Source organism: Mirounga angustirostris, unplaced genomic scaffold, assembly GCF_029215605.1.
Source record: "Mirounga angustirostris isolate CCGP_5_RB_7025 unplaced genomic scaffold, mMirAng1.0.hap1 SCAF_1, whole genome shotgun sequence".
NCBI lineage: Eukaryota > Metazoa > Chordata > Mammalia > Carnivora > Phocidae > Mirounga > Mirounga angustirostris.
The window spans coordinates 28,859,369-28,884,893 of record NW_026991709.1 but is presented as its reverse complement, the minus strand read 5'-3'; the positions used below and the strand labels follow the sequence as shown (position 1 = coordinate 28,884,893).

At 35.9% G+C, this 25,525-nt stretch overlaps 1 protein-coding gene across 9 annotated transcripts in view; it reads left to right on the top strand.

Annotated features, from left to right (window-relative positions):
- Window positions 1–25,525, top strand: part of LOC123834573 (multidrug resistance-associated protein 1-like) — a 93,576-nt gene that overhangs the window by 8,509 nt on the left and 59,542 nt on the right. For 8 of the 9 annotated variants that reach the window (XR_010407937.1, XM_064580146.1, XM_064580147.1 and 5 more), the window contains exons 3-7: window positions 5,462–5,609; window positions 6,349–6,491; window positions 11,727–11,904; window positions 21,834–22,088; window positions 24,621–24,686. Coding sequence is in view for 8 of the 9 variants with exons in the window: in XM_064580146.1 (XP_064436216.1) it covers window positions 5,462–5,609; window positions 6,349–6,491; window positions 11,727–11,904; window positions 21,834–22,088; window positions 24,621–24,686 (790 nt within the window). In the remaining variant the exon portion in view is untranslated. Of the gene's footprint in view, window positions 1–3,654; window positions 4,280–5,461; window positions 5,610–6,348; window positions 6,492–11,726; window positions 11,905–21,833; window positions 22,089–24,620; window positions 24,687–25,525 lie in introns of those variants that run through there. The other variant, XM_064580138.1, reaches the window with a different exon arrangement.

Here is a 25,525-nt window from a genome sequence, read left to right as displayed (position 1 = left end):
TGTAGGAGACAAACCAAGGAAAGAGTGTGTTTGAAAGCTAAGGAAACTGTCAAAAAAGGAGGAAAATAAGGTGGTCAATAGCACCAAATACTGAAAAGGGGTAGATTAAAAAAAGAACTGAGTATTCTTCATTGAATTTGGCAATGTAAAGGTCATTGGTGATTTTTATGAAAGCAGTTTAAGTAGAAAACTGATATACTTGCTGAGCAAATAATTGGGCAGAAGCAAATAAATTGCATTAAGTTGTAAGAATTTCAAGTTAACACAAATCTAAGAATCACTTAAAGAGGATGGCAAAAATTTTACATCAATATGCTACATTAAGTTACACACTAGAAAAAAGAATGATTAAATAGGAATTATGTAAATGTGGGCTATTTACATTTAATGATCTTGATTTTTCAAATTTGTATATGTATAAATATATTTTCCAAACCTGAGTTATATTTCATTCATGTGTTGAGAGGAAGAGTGATGTCTATTCTGGCTTTAAAAATTTCAGACTATCATTTTTAAGTCACAGGATATCATAGAATTTAAATAATGCAAATAAAATTAATTTTAAGGAAATGAACTTTTAAAACTTTATCAGACTATAAAGACTATATGCATTTATTTTAAATATTACAAACACCATTTTAGGAGGCCTAAAATATGAGCTGAAATTAAATTTAATAAGCAAGATAAGGCTTAGCAAATTTTAAAATATAACAACTCAATGTCTTGAACAAACCAATAAGCTGTAATTGTTGACTATCACATTTATTTTCTGTTTAGATTTAACATCTCAGAACTAGATAGGAAATATTTTTATAGCATGCTGCTATCTGGAGCTGTCACTGGCATGAATCTAATTTGATTTCTTATCTGGTAATTAAACATTTGCAGCTAAAATATAGCTATTGTTTAAGAGAATGTCTCTTTGAAGACAGTGGTTAATTGTGTTCTCAGATCTTTTCTTTGAGTTACAGAATAAAGTCAGAAATTATTTCCTAGGCCAAATTCAAGCTCCCATAATTATATGAATAATCCAATTAAAATGTGCTCAGATGATACAAATAATCAGGGAATTATATGCTTATGATCCTTAATTCCTAAGGCAGGAACTGTCTAGATAGTTTTGATGATCAAATAATTATGAAGCCTTTATTAGCAAATATAATCTGTCATCAGTGTATAATAATCATTGTCATAGAATAATCCCCTTGACATACATGGGAAAATCTAGTTAAAGTTTTTTTTTTTTTTTTTAAGATTTTATTTATTTTTTTGACAGAGAGACACAGCGAGAGAGGGAACACAAACAGGGGGAGTGGGAGAGGGAGAAGCAGGCTTCCCGCCAACACGGAGCTCAATCCCAGGACCCTGGGATCATGACCTGAGCCAAAGGCAGATGCTTAACGACTGAGCCACCCAGGCGCCCCTAGTTAAAGTTTTTAGAGGTCACAGTTGAATCACTGTTTTAACCAGGGATACACTATTCAGTCTGTCCTCCCTTTCCTCACATATTAATAAAACATATATTACCTATGTCGTATCTTGTAAGTTTTGGATAGACTGACCCTTTGCCTTTTCCCATAACACAGTCACCCCTTTCCAGAAATGTTTTAAAAAGTGATTAACAGTAATGAAATTGATGATGCAACTATATATCTGTTTTCCAATGTTACTCATCTACAAAATTTATATTTCATCTCATCTTCCTAGCGAACTGCTACTGGTTTGCTGCTCTTAAGATCAGTTGGATGAGATCTTTACTCACACTTGTTAATGTCAGTATCAAATATACTCAAAATTCTCTCTAAGATCACAAAATTGAAAGCAGAGTGGAATATTACACTTAACGGCATTGTCTGCCTTTGGTTAAGTTAGCCTTGGTTTATGTCACATTTAAAAAACTGACCAGTCTCTGGAGTTCTTGGTGTTTAACCACCTGTAATAATGGGAAATTAGTACTGCTCTACCTCTTTTAGAGAGCTGCGAGGATCAAATTAATTTAACTGAATGACCTTTGAAAAGAAGTATCAGTCTAAAAAATACAAGATGCATGCTTAGGAATCAAGTCCACAAGTTTATGGGACCTGGTGCATGCTACATTCCCCTTATTGGGACAGTCAGCTCTTGGTCCCAGTTCTTCCCAAAAAGCTGCCTCATCATTTGCTTTAAAAAGAAGCACTCCTTCCTCTTTTCCTGGATGCTTATGTGTGATAGAAAGACCAGCCAGGGTGATGAGAGTATTTAAATTTACCAAGGGAGAGCAAAAAGAGGAGGAGGGAGCACACACCTGGGAAAAGGCAAGTCACAGTAGTTAAACAGCTGAACCACGGGCATCACAATCAATTCATTTGAAGTGTCACTTTTAGATGCTGCATTATTTGGAGACTCAGCATGAAAGCCAGGGGTCACTTATCCCCATGAACCAAAACCGCTGAGTTTTTCACAGTTCTAACTCAAAATGCTGAGGCAGTAAATGTTATTAAAAATGCTTTTGTGAAAATCAATGCAATCTTATTTTGAAAATGAATATTTATGGGCGCCTGGGTGGCTCAGTTGGTTAAGCGACTGCCTTCGGCTCAGGTCATGATCCTGGAGTCCCTGGATCGAGTCCTGCATTGGGCTCCCTGCTTGGCAGGGAGCCTGCTTCTCCCTCTGACCCTCCCCCCTCTCATGTGCTCTCTCTCTCTCTCATTCTGTCTCAAATAAATAAATAAAATCTTTAAAAAAAAAAAAAGAAAATGAATATTTATTTTGTGGAATGGAATAGAAAGACTTAATATGACATAAAAGTAGTTTATTGCTTAATATGTTTTTGAAAGTGCACTGCAGGAAAATGTCCAGGGTATTTGAGCCAACAGAAACATGATTATTGAAGGTCCTTTCTTACTACTTTTAAACCTTTTTGTTAAATGTGAATTGTAATATGATATTATGTAGTATAATAAAAGTGAAATTGAATCCAGTGCAGACTCTGGTTACCATAGGGTTTAAATCCATCTCAGGGTCAATCAATAGAGATTGTTCAGTAATAATGACAATGAAACCAGTCCCAGTGTGGAGTAGTGTAATACTTTGTTATGGTCTCTTGGACTAATAATGTACTTTATAATGGAAAGAACAAAAACTATTGAGTCAAAAGGCCTGGGTTTAAACATGGGTTTAATTTCTTCCTGAACAAGTCCTGTCACCAAGCTCATAAACTGAGCATATCTGAACTACATCACTTAGGAACTTGGCTGGCTTTTATATCCTTTGGGTAAATACCTAGTAATGCAATTGCTGGGTCCTAGGGTAGTTCTATTTTCAACTTTTTGAGAAACCTCCATACTGTTTTCCAGAGTGGCTGCACCAGCTTGCATTCCCACCAACAGTGTAAGAGGGTTCTCCTTTCTCCACATCCTCACTAAGTGAAATAAGTCAGTCAGAGAAAAACAAATACCATACCATATGATTTCACTCATGTGTAGAATTTAAGAAACAAAACAGATAAACATATGGGAAAGAAAAAAGAGAGAGAGAGAGAGAAGCAAACCATAAGAGACTCTTGCCAGAGAACAAACTGAGGGTTGATGGAGGGAAGTGGGTGGGGAGTGGGCTAAATGGGTGATGGGTATTAAAGAGGTCACTTGTTATGATAAGCACTGGGTGTTATACGTAAGTATAACTAATCACTAAATTCTACTCCAAAAACAGATATTACACTATATATTAACTAACTAGAATTTAATAAAAATTTGAAAAGAAAAAAAAAAAATCAAGGAACATATCAAGCAACAGAGTAGCCAAATAATAACAGCTGAAACAAATAGGTATTTATTTTGTTGTTATTGGGCAGAACGCTAGGAATAAGCGGGTAAACTATGTTATAAGGGGCCCAGAATTTTTCTCTTTCCACTTCCCTTCCTTATTATTTGGCATTTTGCCGATGGTGGCAAAGTTGGCTTCTCTATGTCAGAGCATTATACCTCCAGTGCAGGCAGAAAGGAGAAGGGGAAAGGAAAAAGGAGGCAGAACATTTTTTCCTCTTGAAGTTTTGTGCCTCCTTTTGAAAAAGAAAGTTCTCCTCAGCAGACTTGTGTTTAGGTATCCCTAACCGTAACTGAGTTAAATTATTAATGCTTAGCAAAAGATACTGAGATTACCAGGACTACTTTAGACCAATCTATAAGTTATGACTCTGTGGCTGGGATAAGGACTTACCCTGAGTTTGAGAGATTTTCACCTGAATAAGTATCAGATTCCTGGTGGTAAGAAGATGATGGGGCAGAAGGATGGCTGTAAGGTAAGTATAATTTATTGTCTGCCACAACATTTGTTGTGTAACTAGACCATGAATCATAGTTTGCCAGGGACAGTCCTGATTTAGACCCATTGTTTTTGCATAATTATTCACAATGTCCTTTGGGGTAAACTCACTGAATGGGGGAGAGTGGAAGTACTGAGACGCGCAGTAACTTGCCATACTTCTTTTTTTTTTTTTTTTTTTAAGATTTTATTTATTTATTTGACAGAGAGAGACACAGCAAGAGAGGGAACACAAGCAGGGGGACTGGGAGAGGGAGAAGCAGGCTTTTGCCGAGCAGGGAGCCCGATGAGGGGCTTGATCCCAGGACCCTGGGATCATGACCTGAGCCAAAGGCAGACGCTTAACGACTGAGCCACCCAGGCGCCCCAACTTGCCGTACTTCTTAAGGCATCTTAAGAAACAGCACTGTCACACTGGCTCATATTCTGTTGGCCAAAGTAGGTCATATGGCCAAGGCTAAAGTTTATGGGGCAGAGACAGGTACTCCACATCTAGTTGGACAATTTGTAAAGTGAAGTGGCAAAGGGTATATAATGTCCCAGTGGAATAGGAGAAGTTGCAAATGCAGAGGTTGGATCCATTTCTCCTCTGATACAAGACAGAGGAGTTGTAGTTTTTTTTTTTTTTTTTTTAAGATTTTATTTATTTATTTGACAGAGAGAGACACAGCGAGAGAGGGAACACAAGCAGGGGGAGCGGGAGAGGGAGAAGCAAGCTCCCCGCTGAGCAGGGAGCCCAACAGGGGGCTCAGTCCCAGGACCCCAGGATCATGACCTGAGCCGAAGGCAGATGCTTAACCATCTGAGCCACCCAGGCGCCCCAGGAGTTGGGGTTTTGAAGTGAACACCTGACTGTGAAAGTTAGCTATATAAATTTCAGTAAGGGAGGTAAAGTAGTAGGTGCTTCCAATATGAGATGAGTAAAGGAAGTTAGTGTTTCACTGAATAATCCAAGTAATTCTTCTAAAAGCTACAAGTGATTATTGCACATTGTTGAACTGCAGGATATGTTGTATGATTTTTCACATTACAATCTAGTCATTGCATCCTGATTTAAAAAATAATTTATAAATCAAAGAATAAGATAAATGCATGCAAAATTATTTTTAACTTGATTATTGGTTTTGCTGAATTGTTTACCTTACTCTTTCATTTTTAGAATAATTGTTTTAGGCTATAAGAAACCTTTGGAAAGAGAGGATCTTGTTGAACTAAATGAAAGTGATTCTTCCTATATTGTGTGTCCCATCTTTGAAAAACAATGGAGGAAGGAAGTTTTAAGGAATCAAGAGAGGCAAGAAGTAAAGGTAATTAATTCTTAAAACCTAAGTACCTAATTACTACCTAAAACTAGAAAGAGGTTCTCCCAAACATGAGATGATATTATTATAAATTTAGAAAGTTCTTAAAATAGTGCAATGACAAGCCATTTTCATAAGTACAGTTGGTTGTTATTGCAACGAATTTCTGTCATCAAATTATGCAGCAACCCCTCCCTTTAATATCAGGAACAATGTGTTGATATGTTATCTTTGGCTTTTTACCAGTATCTTTTGCTCAACTATCATGGCAAAGATGGGTTCGATATCTCATGGCCTCATATCTGTTGGTCCAACTAATAACATGGTGACCAAGAGCAAAGCTTATGGAGCAGGGATGGTTACTCCTTATCTATCTAGTATCATATATACACACATATATATCCTCTTTAGAATTCCCAAAAAGAAAATACAATTTGAAGATAAAATTGTATTTATATTAATTAATTACATTAATGAAACAGTTTCAGCATTCACAAAATAAAATAGAACTGTTTCTCTTGCCCATTTATACCACGTGGTGTAAATAATACCAGGTGATCTGAAGACATACAGTTCCAATGATATAGGTCATATTTTCAAGTTTAACTGAATTTATCCCTTCTGACCTTATTATCTCTGGAGTACAGTACTAATTTTATGGTTGGTGTATATATATATTTCATTTTTTACCTCTATTAGCTCTGTCCAATTTTCTCACTGTTTCTTATTTTCTTTCATTATGTAGGCATCCTTTCATAAAGAGGCACATGCCAGGAAACCATCTCTGGTCTATGCATTGTGGAACACCTTTAAGTTTGTCCTGATTCAAGTTGCTTTATTCAGAGTGTTTGCTGATATTTTGTCCTTCACTAGCCCACTCATAATGAAGTAAGTTGTAGTTTTTTTTTTTTGTTTTTTTTTAATCTCCCCACAGGTAAATGATAAGCAAGTGTTCAACTCTCAAAGTTGTACTAAAAAAGAGTAGGGAAGGTCCTTATTGCAAATTTTATGTAGGATATGGACATTCTGTTAGCTTTGCTATAATACAAATGTGAATGATGGTAATATAGTCAATATTTACTGAAGTCAGCCATGTACTAAACACTGTTCTAAAATCTTTATATGAATTATCTTATTTAATCTTTACAACAATCCTATGAGACGGGAAATATTATTACACTCATTATCACGATGCAGAAAAAGAGGTTCAAGTAATTTGCCTAAGTTCACATAGCTAGAAAATTCCAGAGTTATGATTAAAAGCTAGGAAGTCGGTCTTGAATATATATTTAGAAAATGAAATGATACATACCCTTACTATTTTTCTTAGCTGTGGCCTTTTGGGAGTTGAACTTTATCAACCAGGGTAGTAATATATAAATATAAATAAATATAAATGCATACATATATATATACACACACACACATATACATAGAGACATAATGTTTGAAGAATTTCCTTGATATTTCTTTAATATCTATATGCAAGGGTTTTTTTGTGTGTTTTGTGTGACCCTACTGAGAGAGGACTTTTGGAAGCCTGTGTCTATTTTCTCCTGGACCCATGTATCTTTTCTCTTTGTTGATTTTTTTTTTTTTTTTTTTGGTATCCTTTCAACATAATAAGTCATAGTCATTAGTATGACTAGATGCTGACTGTTACAAGTCCTTCTAATGAATCATTTAACTAGGGAGTGGCCTTGGGGATCCCTGACAGCTATCTAGCCAATCCAAAAAGATTGTGTGAGTAATTGTCTACATAAGCCTGGAGTTAACAAAAATATTGGCTGAGGTAATAAACTGAGGAACTGTTCCAAATTATACTGGGTATGACAAACTGTTTTTCTGGATGAGACCACCTTAGCATGGATAAGGAGAAGTAAAGACATCTATAGACAAACAATCCAGCTATTCCAATTTGTGGAGTTAGTGAAGACAGGGAAATCCACCAAAGGGCAGTGAGAAGGAGTGCTTAGTGCAGAGAGAGGAAAACCAAGAGAGCATGGTGTCAGGGAATCTAAGGCAAGAAGGTGATCCTTTGTTGTCAGAAAATGTGCTCCTGTCATTTTTCACTCCAAGGTCTGTTTGGCTCCCTTGTCTGTGGAAATATAAGCCAAATGTCTTCTGGATTAAAACCCCCCCACAGACAAGGTAACATACCTCTTCTTCCCCTGCCTCTGCCTCTCACCTTTGTGTATCACAGCTATTTTTAAGGAGTTGCCATAGAGTTCTCTCACCTGTGGCCAGAAATCTCTCTCTCAGAAATGTATTGACCAGCATCTTCCTTTCCTGCCCTCTTCTGGTGATCTGTTGCTGTAGTATTAAGATTGTCAAAGTTTAGTGGCATAAAACAATGATCATTTTATTATGTTCACACCAAAATCTATGAGGCAAACATGATAACCACTAAGCTACAGAAACAAGGCATGATTTTATGGATCTGAACTTCAGAGAGGGATGGATTTTCTTTGATTCACCATGATGGGGGCCCTAGCTGATTAGCTCGGCAGGCAATAGCTCTAGAAGTTCAAATAGAGACGAATGTTTGGGGCCTTGTTTTTTTTTAAAGATTTTATTTATTTGAGACAGAATGAGAGAGACAGAGAGCACATGAGAGGGGGGAGGGTCAGAGGGAGAAGCAGGCTCCCTGCCGAGCAGGTTGCCCGATGCGGGACTCGATCCAGGGACTCCAGGATCATGACCTGAGCCGAAAGCAGTCGCTTAACCAACTGAGCCACCCAGGCGCCCTGGGGCCTTGGTTTTGGCTGTCAGCTGGGTTATCTTGGTTCTTTTTTATGTGTGCTGGTGCTGGAATGTCCACAATGGCTACTTAGCTTACATATTCATGCCTGGGCTAAGATAGCCAGATATCCATCTCTGTCTGTCTGTCTGTCTCTCTCTCTCCAAGCCTCTCCAAATGGTTAGCTTGAGCACAGAAGTCTCAGAGCAGTTGAACTTCTTACATAGCAGCTGGATTTTTTTCAGAGTGAACATGCCAAGAGGCTCAGACAAGTCTTTTTATGATCTAGGCTTGGAAGCCCCAGAATGTCACTTCTGCAACATTATTTTGGTCAAGCAAGCCCCTAAATCAGCCCAGATCCAAGGGGAGGAGACTTAGAATGGTTAGGTTTGACTTCTGAGTGGAAGGAGTAGCAAGAGATACCCAGCCATTTTTAGTCATGCTCTGATTCCTAGTTTTCAATGTCTACTGCTCAAAAAACTCATTCCAGAATCTCACTGTGGCCACTTTTTTTAAAAATAGCTATAGGTCATGGTAATTCAGTGTCTCCAAATATTTGCAGTCTACAGGGTGCTAAATAATTACTAAGTCCTTGTCTATGGGGTAAGGAATGGTCTCCCTAATTTTGTGACACACTTTTGTAACAGACTAGCCTGACCATACCTGCAAAATAGTAATGTCAATATTGCATTGAAATCAGTTGGTTGATGTATCTTTCTTCCTGCCTAAACTATGAGCTCCTCATGGTAACAGATTCTATGTTACTCAGTGTCGGTGTCCTTACTGCCTAGCACAGAGCCTGGCACATAGAACTCAAATACATTTCCTGAATGGAATACTGAATAAATGGGCTTATCCAAAGTCACACTTTTTCAAGAGATTCTGATTCTAGAGTAGCTGAATAACCTTAATATTTCCACATTGAGGATTAAAGGATCAGAAATAATTTTATGGGTTTAATGTTAGAATTTAAATAAAAACTTGAAACATAAAGAATTTTATGAGTTTACATGATCATAAACTGAGCCTGGGGGAGCTAATTTTATAAGCTAATTTTGAGATGTATATTTTTCCTTTTGATAAGGGAAATTACTAGAGACTACTACCTTTAAGGATGAGAATACATTGTTGTGTTATCATGACTCATATGTGTAGTAATCAAACATATAAAAATAATACTTTCATTAACATACTATTAGAAGAAATGTTTCTTGTTGATTCTTATGCTTACTCATTTTCCCCTTTTCTATGAATTTTATTATTATGTTAGTCAAACCAATGAGTGTTCATAAACGATATGAGGATTTTGGTTTTATGGTCTTCACCATTTCTTTTTTTTTTTTTTTTTTTAAGATTTTATTTATTTGACAGAGAAAGACACAGCGAGAGAGGGAACACAAACGGGGAGTGGGAGAGGGAGAAGCAGACTCTCCGCTGAGCAGGGAGCCCTATGTGGGACTCGATCCAGGGACTCCAGGATCATGACCTGAGCCGAAGGCAGTCGCTTAACCAACTGAGCCACTCAGGCGCCCTGGTCTTCACCATTTCTTGATCACAGATTATTTTTAATATTCCCAGATTTATATGTGTAGAACCACTAAGGTACCTGTTGATAGTCATTTAGTTGTTTGATTTTATGAGAAAGGAAAAAAGCCTAATTTGTAGATATAGCCACAATAAGAAGAATAGTGCACCTCTTTCAGGAAATTTAATTCATAGACTGAGAAGACATTTAGTAAGTTGCTCTTGTAAAAATAATTTGGTGTCCCAGTGGAAGGCATCTGATAGAGATCCACTAAGAAATACAGAATTTCCTGTTATTTCATGTAGGTGGGCTGTGGTATAATTCAGTACTGTCATTGAGAATACACAATGCTCTCAATAATTTTCAGTGACTAGAGGTTTTAATAGTAATTTTAGAAACACGGGTATATATTTGATTCCAAAGTACAATTCCAATAAAGTTAATCTCTTGAAGTACTTGGTTTATAAAGCAATTTGGGAAACACAATTGCTTTTAATTTTTTTACCCATAAGTTGTCCAAGCTGCAAATAAAATAGATCAAGGCTTAGACATTAATTTTTTATTTTTAAAAAATGTAAACTTTAAAAACATAAACTCACATAAAGAATGAGTTTTTAAAGTCAATGTTCTTAAAAAAAATTTAGATATAGTCTTACCTAATTACATGTGGCTTCCTTCTGGTTATAATCTTAAGTTAACTCAAAATGGCTGTTTACAATAACAAGCACATTTCTGCATTTCCAGAACTCAGAGTAAAAAAAAAAAGTACATTTCTAAAACATCTAATATTTTACTTTTTACCTATAAAATAAATAACAGGAACTACTTAAACCAATCAGGAATTGAGCCTGCAAAATAAATGACATATTAATCTGTAGTATCTGAGAGAATATATCCAAGTTGTTTTCACCATGATGTAGAGTATATGTAGACTTTTTACATTAGTATTATTATTAGTCACACAGATGCAGTTTAAAAAAAGTTGAGAGCATGTATATAATAATAACAATGACATAAGGCATTTTAACCAGTGTTTACAGTTGAAGGGCAATAAGCAACCAAGAGAGCTATGATTAGAACTATCCCCATTGTCTAGCTGTAACCCAGCATTGACCATGATCATCATGACCATGCTATTGCCAAACTTAGGAGAAAATAAGGGAAGATAGAGTAGAGAGAAACTGGATACGGATAAAAGTAATAAGAGGTGAGATATAATTCAGGTCTTTCTTTGAAAAAACTGTGCCATTCTGAGAGATTCACTACTTAACGTTCTGTCATGTTTCCCTATATTTAACAAAATGTATGATTATGATAAAAAAGAAGCTTTAAAGGTCTTTGTGTCTCAACTTGTATGATGAAGTTAGACCAGAGCAGTTAGTTGGTGAGATTACCATGTGAGAACTAGAAATTAACCGTGTACTCAGAAGCCTCTGAAAGTAACTGTTGATTCCATGTACTTTATATCATAATTGAATTAAAAATAAAGGGGGGGCACTGGGTGGGTCAGTCATTAAGTGTCTGCCTTTGGCTCAGGTCATGTTCCCAGGGTCCTGGGATTGAGCCCTGCATCATTGGGGCTCAGCGGGGAGCCTGCTTCTCCCTCTCTCACTCCCCTTGCTTGTGTTCCTTCTCTCGCTGTGTCACTCTGTCAAATAAATAAATAAAATCTTAAAAAAAATAAATAAATAAAAAATAAAGGGGCAGGGGGAAGAAGCCAAATTGGCAAGAAGAGAAAAAGAGCAGGTAAACATGTGAGTGTGTGTAACATTTTGACAGCATTTAACTTTCATAAGCATTTAACTGCTTTAGATGTTTAACATTTCTTACCCTTTCTCAATTTCTATATGACGTTCAGGCAAATGATCATTTTCTGTGAACATCGCCCAGATTTTGGATGGAGTGGCTATGGTTATGCTTTGGCACTTTTTGTTGTAGTCTTTCTGCAAACCTTGATCCTTCAGCAATACCAACGTTTTAACATGCTCACTTCAGCAAAAATTAAGACGGCCGTAATTGGACTCATCTACAAAAAGGTAAAAAATTAAGGAATTCTCAATTTGTAAATGGATTCTTTCCTTGCATACTTTAAAATAGGAGAGTACGTTAAAATGTTCCTAGGGTGCCCTTTGAGTGTACATTTGTTTTGCCTTAAAAGAACTTTGACTCATCAATGTTGGTTGTATTAATTTCTCTATAGGACTCTCTATAGTCCTTACAGCCCCTCCAACTTCCGGTGAGCCCTAATCCATGAAACTAGATGATGGTTTCTGTCTGCTGTTGTGTCACTGAACTCCTCCCCCCAAAGTGAATGGCAATGAATGTTTTCATGGTTGTCTATGTTTATGTATTAATAAAGTTTCTTCTTTTCATGATTATTTTCATTCTGCATACTACTTTTTTCTTCTTCCTCTGCTGACTCTACTTCACTTTCTCATGCAACAAAGCCATCTTTCTCTATATAATCATTATCTACTTCTGTTTCACTCTAAGCCCTGCCTCTGCACCCATCCACCCTTCAGAACAACCTGGCTGATTCTTATACCTGTGATAACACTGAAGTTCAATTTGTTCTTTCTTGAAAATGCGATTTTAAATACCACTTCTTTACCATCCAGAGCCTTTTATTTACATCATAATTATAAACAATTGAAGAGTTTCTTCCTTCCCGTAGTTATCACCTGAGTTAGTCAATCAAGTGTATTTTGCATTCTTACTCTGTACTCTTCTGTAGATTGTGGGCCCTTTAAGATTTGGAATAGAAACCTCTTTACCTATTGTACCTTTATCATCTGGGAAAGTGACTTTTATACATTTTTATAAAAGTTGGATGACTGAATAAATGAGTAAATGAGCCACTGCCTTCAAGAAATTGGGGGGAATTATTAGCATACATAATAAATGTGTGGAACTAAATGCAGGTTTTATAAGAGGTCAGATGAGCAGGAAATCCACAGTGATTGTGTGCAGTTAAAGAAGGTTTCACATAGAAAGAAAGACTTGAAATGGTCTTTGGGAGAGATGTAGAATTTGTATTAGTGGAAGGAAGTATTATAATTTGGGCTGAGCTGTGCATGAAGCATATAGGCCATTTGGCCATATTGGGCCAAAATGGGGGTATGGAATGGCCTTAGCCCAAATGCAGGGACATACTGCTATGGTCGTAATTCTAGAGGCTGTAAATTCCAAGAAATCCTAATATGGACGAAGGATATCAAGGAGTCTAGGAATCAGTTTAAATGTTAACACTTGTTTTTGATATACAGTCCATATGGAATAGGATTTCATTCAGTGATTAAAGCATTGGAGCTTGGGAATACGATTTGGATGGATTTACAAATACAAAAGAGTGGACTGCAGTAGAAATTAGAACAAGCTGTCAAATAAAAAAAGAAAATCAAGCATTGTGGGTGAGTCTATTACAAGGGCAGGGAGACCCCGGAGATAATAATGGAAGAGGTAACACTGACTATAGGGATGAAACCATAGATTCCTTAGAGAGATTGTTTAAGAACAAAGAGCACTCTGGATCAAAGGAGTACAGCAATCAAGCCAGCTCAGTAGAGCTTGCTGTATGGATTACCGTTTAATGCCAAGTCCATCAAACAAGCAGTAGAAGACATAGCCTTTGTTGTTATAACCTGTATTGATGCACTGAGATAGCATGTGCAGCTGGCACTGATGTAAGGCTGGCCTTTTTTCTTAGTCTCGTATCATACACCTGTTTTCCAGAGAGTCTATCTCTGTGGGACTAATTAGGGTAGTTAGATTTCCATTCTCTTTACGGGTTGTAGAATTCTGATTTTTATCATATTTAGAGACCTTCAGTATCCAAAATGGCTTTCATAGTGGCACCAGGTGACCCATATTAATCTGACATTGGCTCTACTTCATCAGGGACTTGTTACTAGAGTGGGGTAAACGTGGTCTCAGATCCTTTTCTTGGTGAGGAAGGGAGATGTTAGGACTTTCTTGTTCTCAACCCATCCACATGACTGCTCTAGTTTGGAATAGGAATATCATTTTTAAGGTTTGTGGGAAAAACATGGGCCCCATTCCACTTGATCACTTTAAGAGTTCATGAGTCTCAAAGCTCAGATTTTGTTACCTGTTAGCTCACAGGTGCAGGCCCCATGACAATTCTTGAGGACTAAGAAACGGGATATGCTTCAAAAGCAGCATCAGTTAGTCCTGGGTTTAATATGGGGAGTCTGGGGGAATTCTTCCACCAAACAGTAGAATCTTTGTGATTTTAAAAATGGGTAAAGGTGATCAGAAGGTACAAAACTTCTAATTAAACAATAAATGTCATGAAGATGTATTGTGCAGCATGGCAATTATAGTTAATAATACTGTATTGTGATGGGCACTTGCGTGGCTCAGTCAGTTAAATGTCTGCCTTCAGCTCAGGTCATGATCCAGGGTCCCTGGGTTCCAGCCCCGCGTCGGGCTCCCTGCTCAGCAGGGAGTCTGCTTCTCCCTTTTTCTCTCCCTCTGCCTCTCCCCATGCTTGTGCTTCCTCTCTCTCTCTCTCAAATAAATAAATAAAATCCTTAAAAAAAATACCGTATTGTATATTTGAGAGCTGCTAAGAGAGTAGATCTTAAAAGTTCTAATCACAAGAAATAAAACTTTTGTAACTATGTGTAGTGATGGATGTTAACTAGACTTGTGATCATTTGACAATGTCATTTTGTATTGTATATCATTTTGCAATGTATACAAATACCGAATAATTTTGTTACATACCTGAAACTATATATGTCAATTAAATATATCACAATTTTTAAAAAAGCGGGGAGGTAGGAGAAACAGGAGAGATTTGGAGCATGGGGTGCTGACAAAGAGAACAGGTTTGAGTTAGAGACCAAAGTATTGTTTTATGTTGAAGGAGGTATCTGAAAAAAAAAAAAAAATGAAATAAAGTAAAATAAAGCAAAATACAATAAAAACTTCCTGACTTCTAAAACATTTTTTTAACTAAACAAAAGTAATATATCCACATTATCCAGTTTGGCAGCCACTAGTCACATATGACTATTGAGCCCTTGAACTGTGGCTCTTAAGACTAAGGAAGTGAATTTTTAATTTTAATGAAATTTAATAACAACACATAGCTAGTTGCTACCATTATTGGACAGTAGTGCAGTGTCTAAACTGTCTATATTTGTAGTTTAAAGATTTGTTCTTAACCTTAATTGGGATAATTCTAAAATGCAAGAAAATTAATAAAATTTAGTACATTTAAAAAAATAAAAACATGTAAGTGTAGTCAGGAAGAGGAGAAGCAGAATCCTAATCCTGCACTTAAAGTCAGAAAGAGAATCCTGGCATACTTTTTTTGCATACAGAAGAACTGAAGAAGAATGAGTTCTTATAAATGTTATGAGGGTCCGCCTTTAGGTCCACCACATCTCTTTAGAAGTATAGTAACTGCTGGTTTAGAATCACTGGGTGAGGAATTTTTAGGACCCTTCCAGCTCTAAATTATGTGATTTCTATGACTTATAGCTAGGATGGTCAGGAAAAATGTAATGATTAGTATTGCATAATACTGCATGATTTAAGTCAGAAGGATGAATTGCACGAGGCAAAGACTCTACTGTGGAAATACATTGTGGGAGAGAGTACACAGATGAATACATGGCTTGCTCAGAAAATGATGAGTAGATTAATTTAGCTAGAGATAGTATTTTTATGAGTAGGATGGTGGGGAGGGGTAGGTTGGTAAAATAGAAGGGATTGCAACTCTCTTTTTCAATAACTTGAAAGATACATTGTAAAAACGGACTTTAATTCTAGAGGAAATTGGAACTCATTTGAGCCATAGGGTAGACGGATGATCAGGAGAAACTAATGAAAATAGATAGGGTTGGAAATAAGGAGTAACTTAGAACTATTTCAGTAGTTCTGGAGATAAAGATATGAACCAGGACCATGGCAATGAGTCTAGAAAGGAACAAATATATAAGAAGGAGAATGTGAAATTGCAAACAGGTTTCATCATCCGATGATAAAGTGAGATATTAGTGAGTTGAGTTCAGGGATAATTCAAATATTTCCAGTCAGTAAGAGAGGTTTTTGAGGCTGGAGCCTTATCCGGTTCATCTTGGTCTTGTTAGAGTATAATTCAATAAATGAAATCAGTGAAGTTTTAGGAATTGATAAGTCACATAGTTGTGCCGTGTGTGTGTGTGTAGACTAGGTAAAGAAAATATTGTAGTAAAGAAATCTCAAAATTGGATGAAATTTAAAAATAACAGAGTTTTGTGTAAGTGATTATGATTAAATATAATTGTAAATGAAAATTTGTTAATTGTCATTTTGATTGAAGAGTATTTATAAACTCCCAACTTTTTATACGGTTTTAGATTTTACAGTTGATTTTTTTTTCTTTTTACCTCACTCTGGCTTTCTCTCTTTTATCTCTTTAAATAACTCTTTACTAGACAATTCTGGAACATGTTGCATCATCCAGTATAATTGTGGTGACATATTGCAGTATTCTTCCAAATTGTTTCATATAACAAAGAGGCAGTTTAGATTGTATAATTTAGCAATAAGCGGTAACTAAATTCCCCCTCATGGCTTGTGAATTTTGTCCCTTACAAAAAGGTAGAAGTTTATTTGGCAGAAAAAAATATTGAAAGAGAAATCAGTGCTCCTGATGTTGAAAATGCCATGCAGGACAAGATCCAATTATATAGTGCCCTTTAGTCTTTTCCTTAATATTTTGAAAGCAATTAATTTTTAAAGAAAATTTTCTCTTGTCTACTGAAGAAAATATGTGTAATGCATAAAATAGGAAAGAGAAAATGGCAGCCATTCATAATTCTAGATTGCAAAGATAAGCATTGATATATTTTCCCCTAACATTTATTTTACCTGCATAATATATATTTGTAATACACTGTTTTATAATCTGTTACTTACTTCATAATATATCATGACAAAACATATTGACAAAATACATTATTATATGATTTCTTTATGATTCTTTTTTGTATTTAATCTGTTTGAGGGGGGCGCGTGGGTGGCTCAATCCTTTAAGCACCTGCCTTTGCTCAGGTCATGATCCTGCTCCCTGCTCAGTGGGGAATCTGCTTCTCCCTCTGCCCCTCCCCCTGCTCATGCTCATGCTCATGCTCTTTCTCTCTCTCTCAAATAAATAAATAAAATCTTAAAAAAAAATCATTTTGTTTTTAAGTACATTCTTACATATAAGCATAAATTTAAATAAATGCATAGCAGAAACTTCCGTATATATATTAAACTCTTTTCCTACTATTGTCATTTTTTTCCCTATTTTGCTTTCCACCTTGCTTACCATCTTCACTCATTAATACATATGGTTCACTCAATACATATCAAACTACCTTTTCCACACATTCTTTATAACCATTGCAACATTATCTTCTGATAGTAGGTATGACAGGTAAAGCTACTGCCAATCCCCACCTCTTGCCCCACCATTTTAGGATAACCTGTTTTATTTTGATTTTTCTGTGTTTAGGTGCTTGTAAGTATTTCTTTTTAAGGATAATTTTAACATTATAGAATTTACAAATTTCACCATGCTAAGAGGAGGTATACTGTTTTCTAATTAGACTGCTACTTCCTAACTGCTTTTGGTTTGAAATCTTTCCTTCATTCAGAGAGATTGTCTTCTAATTTTTTCTTTAATTATTTCTTCTCATTCTTTGCTTGTAAAGTAATTGTGTTATGTGTTGTGTTTTGTGTGTGTGTGTATATGTGTGTGTGTTGTTATGTTTTATCTGTATATATAATACACATATATAATAAACACATAATATACATATATAATAAACACATATTAACATATCTGTTGCACTCTGTTGCTGTTTTAAGCACTATTATGTGCATAGAAATAGATAAACAATCAGTTCTAGATATAGAGGTAGCTGTAGATATAATGCTCGTGTGTGTGTGGGTATACATATAATATAAGGAAACTTAAACTCAGAACAATGAGTAACTTACCCATTGTCAAAGAGTTATGAAACAGAGTAACTGGCCCTGAACCCAGGCATTCCACTCTAGAAGTTGTGTTATTCATTATTCTGAATTTATAAAGAAATATAAATGTAAATATATTAATATTTATATTAATATGTTTATGTAATATATACATAAATGTGTATACATTTATGTCTTTTTAAAAAAATTTTTTATTATGTTATGTCACCATACAGTACATCATTAGTTTTTGATGTAGTAATCCATGATTCATTGTTTGCGTATAACACCCAGTGCTCCATGCAATACATGCCCTCCTTAATACCCATCACCGGGCTCACCCATCCCCCCACCCCCCTTCCCTCTAAAACCCTCAGTTTGTTTCCCGGAGTCCATAGTGTCTCATGGTTCATCTCCCCATCTGATATCCCCCCTTCATTTTTCCCTTCCTTCTCCTAATGTCCTCCATGCTATTCCTTATGTTCCACAAATAAGTGAAACCATATGATAATTGACTTTCTCTGCTTGACTTATTTCACTTAGCATAATCTCCTCCAGTTCCATCCATGTTGATGCACATGTTGGGTATTCATCCTTTCTGATGGCTGAGTATTATTCCACTGTATATATGGACCACATCTTCTTTATCCATTCGTCTATTGGAGGGCATCTCGGCTCCTTCCACAGTTTGGCTATTGTGGACATTGCTGCTATGAACATTGGGGTGCATATGGCCCTTCTTTTCACTACATCTGTGTCTTTGGGGTAAATACCCAGTAATGCAATTGCTGGGTCATAGGGTAGCTCTATTTTTAATTTTTTGAAGAACCTCCACACTGTTTTCCAAAGTGGCTGTACCAACTTGCATTCCCACCAACAGTGTAAGAGGGTTCCCCTTTCTCCACAACCTGTCCTACATTTGTAGTTTCTTGCCTTGCCAATTTAACCATTTTAACTGGTGTAAGGTGGTATCTCAATGTGGTTTTGATTTGAATTTCCCTGATGACTAATGATGTTGAGCATTTTTTCATGTGTCTGTTAGCCATTTGTATGTCTTCTTCGGAGAAGTGTCTGTTCATCTCTTCTGCCCACTTTTTGACTTGATTATTTGTTTTTTGGGTGTTGAGTTTGAGAAGTTCTTTATAGATCAACAGGAAGAAATTGACAACCTGAATATATATTTATATCTTGTGTGTGTGTGTGTGTGTGATTTCCTGAAATTTCTCCATGCTTTAAGTCTTTTTAAAAAGTCATTTCATTTTAAAAATATGTTCTCGGGGCACCTGGGTGGCTCAGATGGTTAAGGGTCTACCTTCAACTCAGGTCATGATCTCAGGGTCCTGGGATCGAGTCCCACTTCCTCTGCCTGCCACTCCCCCTGCTTGTACTCTCCCTCTCTCTCTCTCTGGCATATAAATAAATAAAATCTTTAAAAAAAATATGTTTTCTCTAATTTCTGGGAAAAGTTTTTGAACATATCTACTCATAGTTTAAGAATTCCATTTGTTCTAATATCCATTTGGATTTTTGGTGCCTCCATTACATTTTTAAAAATTTGACAGTTGTGCTTTTAATTTGAAGTAATTTTTCTATTCTTACTCATTTTTAATCGTTATCATGTTCTTTCACTATAAAGATTACAGAGAGATATTCATATATTTTTTATGTTTCTTGTGATATGTTTTTTCCAATAGGAGGTCATTCATTTGATTCCTTGGCTAATTTAGCTACTTTGAACTCTTCAATCTGCTAGTATTTTCATAAATACTAAATACTATTTATCTTTTCCTTCTAGAAGTATGAGAGGAAATATGTTTGTTTATAATTATAAGTTGCTGGTGGATTCTATTAGAGATCAATGAACCTCTCTGAAGAAATGTTAGAGACTTAATGAAATGAGAGTTCCCGTGCTTGGATTTCCATTGTTTCACTTGGCTGCATTGGGTGGTCAGTAACGTATCAGGAGGAGGTTAAAGAGCTACCTTTGGAGGAGACATGGCTAAAGCTTCATTGTCGTAGGGACTAGTATTTTTTCCTTTTTTCTCTCTTGTGGCAGTAGTAGTCATTCTGGTTTTTTTTTTTTTTTTTAATTTTATTCTTATGTTAATCCCCATACATTACATCATTAGTTTTAGATGTAGTGTTCCATGATTCATTGTTTGTGCACAACACCCAGTGCTCCATGCAGAATGTGTCCTCCTCAATACCCACCACCAGGCTAACCCATCCCCCCACCCTCCCCTCTAGAACCCTCAGTTTGTTTTTCAGAGTCCATCGTCTCTCATGGTTCGTCTACCCCTCCTATTTCCCCCGCTTCATTCTTCCCCTCCTGCTACCTTCTTCTTTTTTTTTTTTTTTAACATATATTGCATTATTTGTTTCAGAGGTACAGATCTGAGATTCAACAGTCTTGCACAATTCACAGCGCTTACCAGAGCACACACCCTCCCCAGTGTCCATCACCCAGTCACCCCATCCCTCCCACCCCACCCCCCACTGCAGCAACCCTCAGTTTGTTTCCTGCGATTAAGAATTCCTCATATCAGTGAGATCATATGATACATGTCTTTCTCTGTTTGAGTAGTCATTCTGTTTTATCATCAGCACAGCTGTCCCCCCTTACTAGTCAGTAACAGAAATGTTTCCAATTTACTGCATGAAATTTAAATGAGGATTGAACACTGCAGTAGCCATAGCGCTTGGGGGATCCTGGCACCTTGTGAACCTCCCAGGGCTGACCCCGTGGCCTCCCCCTTTGCATGAAGCCCTCCTGCTTTAAGCTTCGGAATGTTAGAAGAGGTCCACTGAAGCCCCTGACTACTTATTTTCCACATGAACCTTTTATTGGGGGGTGGGGGTGGGACTTTGTATTACCCATTTATTGAGAAAACAGACTTTGAGTGCCTCCTGTAGTTTCTCATTTACTCTTGCTTGTTCCACCTCTCTATCCTGTCTCTTTAAATCAGTGTAGTGGAAATTCCTTAAAATTCTTGGCATATGAATGGAGTTTTGCCTGGCTTCCAGTACACATACCAATTCTCCACGACTTTGACAATTTATTTATGCATTTCACTGGGAATTTTAAATGGGTGGAGAATTTAATAAATGAATTTCTGAGATCAACCTTAGTAAGAGTTACCAATAATTAAGCTTGGGAATATTGAATTCAATATCCAAATATTAAAATAACGTGCACAGGAAGTGAGAATTGGGCTTTGGAAGAAAAGATATATTTCCATCTGCTCGAAGAAGCCTTTCCAGTATTTTTATCTCTCTAAATTCCCATGGCCCTTCTTAACTATTTTTATGCTTACAATCATCCTGTGTGGGAGGTATATGTGGGTGGGTGGGGGGGTGGACTCCACAACCAAATTATAATCTTCTTGAGAATTGGGACAGTGTCATTTTTAAATTTTCTAGTTTCAAGCATAGTACATAGCATCAGTATTCATTAGATATTTATTGGATCACTTATGTACTTTGTACTGATAAAATTTAGAAGGTTTAGCATTATAGGGGTGCCAGCGAATAGAGGGGATCCCCAATGCTAGAAATCTAGAATAGATTTTTTTGTGTGTGTGAGTTCTATGCCCAATGTGGGGCTTGAATTCATGACCTGGAGATCAAGAGTCACATGCTGTCCTGACTGAGCCAGCTAGGTGCCCCTAGAATAGATTTCTTTTTGCAATTTTGTAATCGACAGCTTGTAGAGGGCTTTTGGTGAATATATTTGCTTGAGAATCCAAATGTTACTCTCTACCAATATGCAGTGAAGTTTAAAACTGTGTGTTTTGATCAGTAATTGTATTTTTCTTCATCTAAAAGCATTTTTAAAAGTTTCAGTATTTCATAATCCTAACACATAAATAATCTTTTAGATTTTCCTAAATATATATTGAAAATTGATATTAAAAGTTACCATTGTTTGACGATAAAGATGCCCCACGGTCTACAGAACTCTTTAAATACTTTGCCTCTCTTTTTTCAGGCCCTACTTTTATCTAATGTTTCTCGAAAGAGGTTTTCAACTGGGGAAGTTATTAACTTGATGTCAGCGGATGCCCAGCAGCTCATGGACTTGACAGCAAACCTCAGTCTCCTCTGGTCAGCCCCTTTTCAGATCCTGATGGCCATGTCACTCCTTTGGCAAGAGCTGGGTCCAGCTGTGTTAGCAGGGGTAGCAGTCCTTGTGTTTGTTATACCAATAAATGCTTTAGCTGCAACTAGAGTAAAAAAGCTAAAGGTAAGAAAAAGACTGCCTCATGTTACATATGTCAAACAGAAGCTGAATTTTCTGACTGGAGTCGACAGTAACCATCTAGTTAATTCTGTACATGTGGAAATAATCCAGATTTATCATTCATTCGTTCATTCATTCAACCAGTATTGATTGGACATCTGTTCTGTGCCAAAGTACAGCAGTGAGGAGATCTGATAAGTTCCAGCTTTCATTAAAGGAGACAGGCATTAAGAAATAAATAAAGAACATAATGCCTGGTGTTAATTTGTATACAAAGAAATATAACTTAGGCTAGGGTGATAGAGTAACAACGAGAGGGCCATTTCACATACAGGGGCAGCAAAGTCCTCAGGAAAGAAACAATGTATCAGCAGGATAAGGGAGGAATCCATGTGGATGTCTGAGAAAAAGATTTACTAAGCAGAAGAAACAGTGTGCACACAGCCTGGAGGTAAGGGTATGCTCATTTTGTTTGAAGAGTGGGCCACGGTGAGCAAGGCGTGACTGCATACAGCAAGTAGATAGTAAGTGCTTAACTGAATTCATTTAAATATTCTTCCTTTACATTCAGTCATTCATCTTACTATCAATACATTTTTTGACATCTGACATGTACCAGACAGTGTGCAGTATGCTGTACTGTAGGGAAGGAGAGACAGGACACAGTTCACTGCACTGAAAAGCCACGCACGCTGTCAGGGGAGAGACAAATGATTTCACGTGTTAAAGTAACCACACAGGTACAGGTGTACTGCTTATGACACTTATTTTATTATTTTAAATGGATCAAAGATTAATAATATCTATGTATGGAATAAGATCTATGTATGGACATGGAAATATGTCAATCATATGTTAGGGGAAAAAAGAAAGAAACATATGTATGTATGTGCATGTGTATATTATGCATATATGTACATAAATATCCTTAATCCAGTTTTTAAAATGTGAATATACCAATGCACATGGGTGTGATAGAGAGGCATAAATGAAGTTATATAGATATAGATATAAATGGACTTGTATAAGCATAGAAATAATCTAGAGATAAAGCACCAGTCTTTTAAGAATAGTTACCTATAGGGGCGCCTGGGTGGCTCAGTCGGTTAGGTCGTCAGCTCTTGATCTCAGCTCAGACCTTGATCTCAGGGTCGTGAGTTCAACCCCACACCCAGCGTGGAGCCTACATTTAAGGAAAAAAAAAAAAGTTACCTGTAAAGTAGAATTAGATGGAAAGAGGGGAGATTTTTCACTTATTACTTTAATACATTTAAGTGATGAAGGTTTATGCCTTGTTTTATATTTTTCTGAATTTTTAAAATTCAAATTACCAAATAATTACCAAAAAGATGACTAGTCTTTAAAGGTGAGAGCTAGAATATACCATATAACTATGAAATAATTATGAATTATTAACACACTAGTATTTAGAATAACAAGCTTGTTTATAATTTTAATAAATACTTTTAAAGTAGCTTTTTAAAAAATTCTGTATTTTAAGTAATTTAGATTCAAATATTTAGGAATGGAAATAGATTTGGGGGACCTTAATATAGGGCCCTAAAAATTTCAAAGAGACTGCAATATTATGTACAAATATGCTAAGCAGAAAATATGCCTTTAATCACACATAGAGTATTATGGATGTTAACTTGTAAATGTGTCCTTTGTTAGATATACAAATATTGTACTTATTATTATTTAAATCATAATTATGACAATATTATTGGAAGAAATCCTTAAGAAGCAATACGCAAGCAATGATAAGTATAAAATAATATAAATGTTAAATATTTGAATAAATATACAGTAATTACGTAAGATTTGCCAAAAAAGAGTCAGTATTTGAAAATATACATTTTTAAGGGGAGCCTGGGTGGCTCAGTCATTAAGCATCTGCCTTCGGCTCAGGTCAGGATCCCAGGGTCCTGGGATCGAGCCCCGCATCTGGCTCCTTGCTCGGCGGGAAGCCTGCTTCTCCCTCTCCCACTCCCCCTGCTTGTGTTCCCTCTCTTGATGTGTCTCTGTCAAGTAAATAAATAAAATCTTTAAAAAAAAAAAAGAAAATATACATTTTAATCACAAGTATTAACACTCAAGATAGTGTACTTACAATATACAGACCTTTATTTTTATTCCTGTGAGACTTCTCTTATAATATATATGTATTATATATGTAAATAATTGATAGAGTTTGGGGAATTTTATCCCATTTTAATAGAAGATGGATATTATTTTATTATTCAATTTTAAACAAATTACATCTAAATGAATATTATATTTTCTACTATTTTGTAAAATACACACCTTGCTTATATTCTGCTGACTACTTTTAAGTTTTAAAATATCTATTTATAACTAATTTTAACATTATCAATAGAATAATATTATATGAATATTTTTAAATGGTTTTCAACTAAATATTATATAAAATGGAGAGAATAGCCTATATTTTGAAAAATAGCTGTGGGCCATGTTAGTTAAATTATTAACAACCTTTGTCAAATATGCCTTCATTTTTTCCCCCTTGAATAGAAAAGCCAAACGAAGAACAAAGATAAACAGATAAAACTACTCAATGAAATCTTACATGGAATTAAGGTAATATACAAGGAATATGACTTTAATTTCACTATTTAGAATATAGCCATGTTAGTCAATAAATGAATTTTTATCATTCTTAATATCAAAGTAATTATATAATTGTATATAACATTCTTGGCAGAGTATTTCAGATTTCAGATGTATAGGAATCCTTCTTGCTAAAATAGTATTTAAATAAAACCAAATAAAATGCAGGTGTTTTCTCTTTGTTTCTCACCCAACAACTGAACACAAATATCCCAAAAGACACAAAATGTGACTTGTTTGAAGGGATTGGGTAGAAGAGATGGAATGAAGCAGGCAAGAGTGGCCATAACATCATCTTCAGTGTGAAGGCAGATTTATATGGGGGAATGATGACATGTGATTTAGGTTCTTTTATGTGGAATAGAAATGATCATACAAATGTGATTCTGCAAAAGGTATGTTATAAATTATTTGTTCCATAGGAAAGCTACACTCCATGCTAATATTTTCTCTATGATAAAAGAGTGAAACCAACCTCATGAACTTTTAGATAGATGATAGAGATTCAAATCCTGTTGCACCTGGATTATGCTTTATCAGATGTTTCTAAAGGGCAAAATTTACAAAGCCCACATGGAATTTCCTTCTGGAATTGATAATTGCATAGGAAATTTCCTCTGTCTGGTGCATCTATCACTATAAACATAGGTTATGCCCATTATATGTACACATTGATTCACTTTAGAAATCAATAAAAATTATGCTGTATTGTGCTGTGTAGAACTTTCACAACATTGAAAATTACTAAAGTGAAAAACATTGTTAGATAAAAGATACCCTGAAAAGAGACTGATAATCATTTATTTATC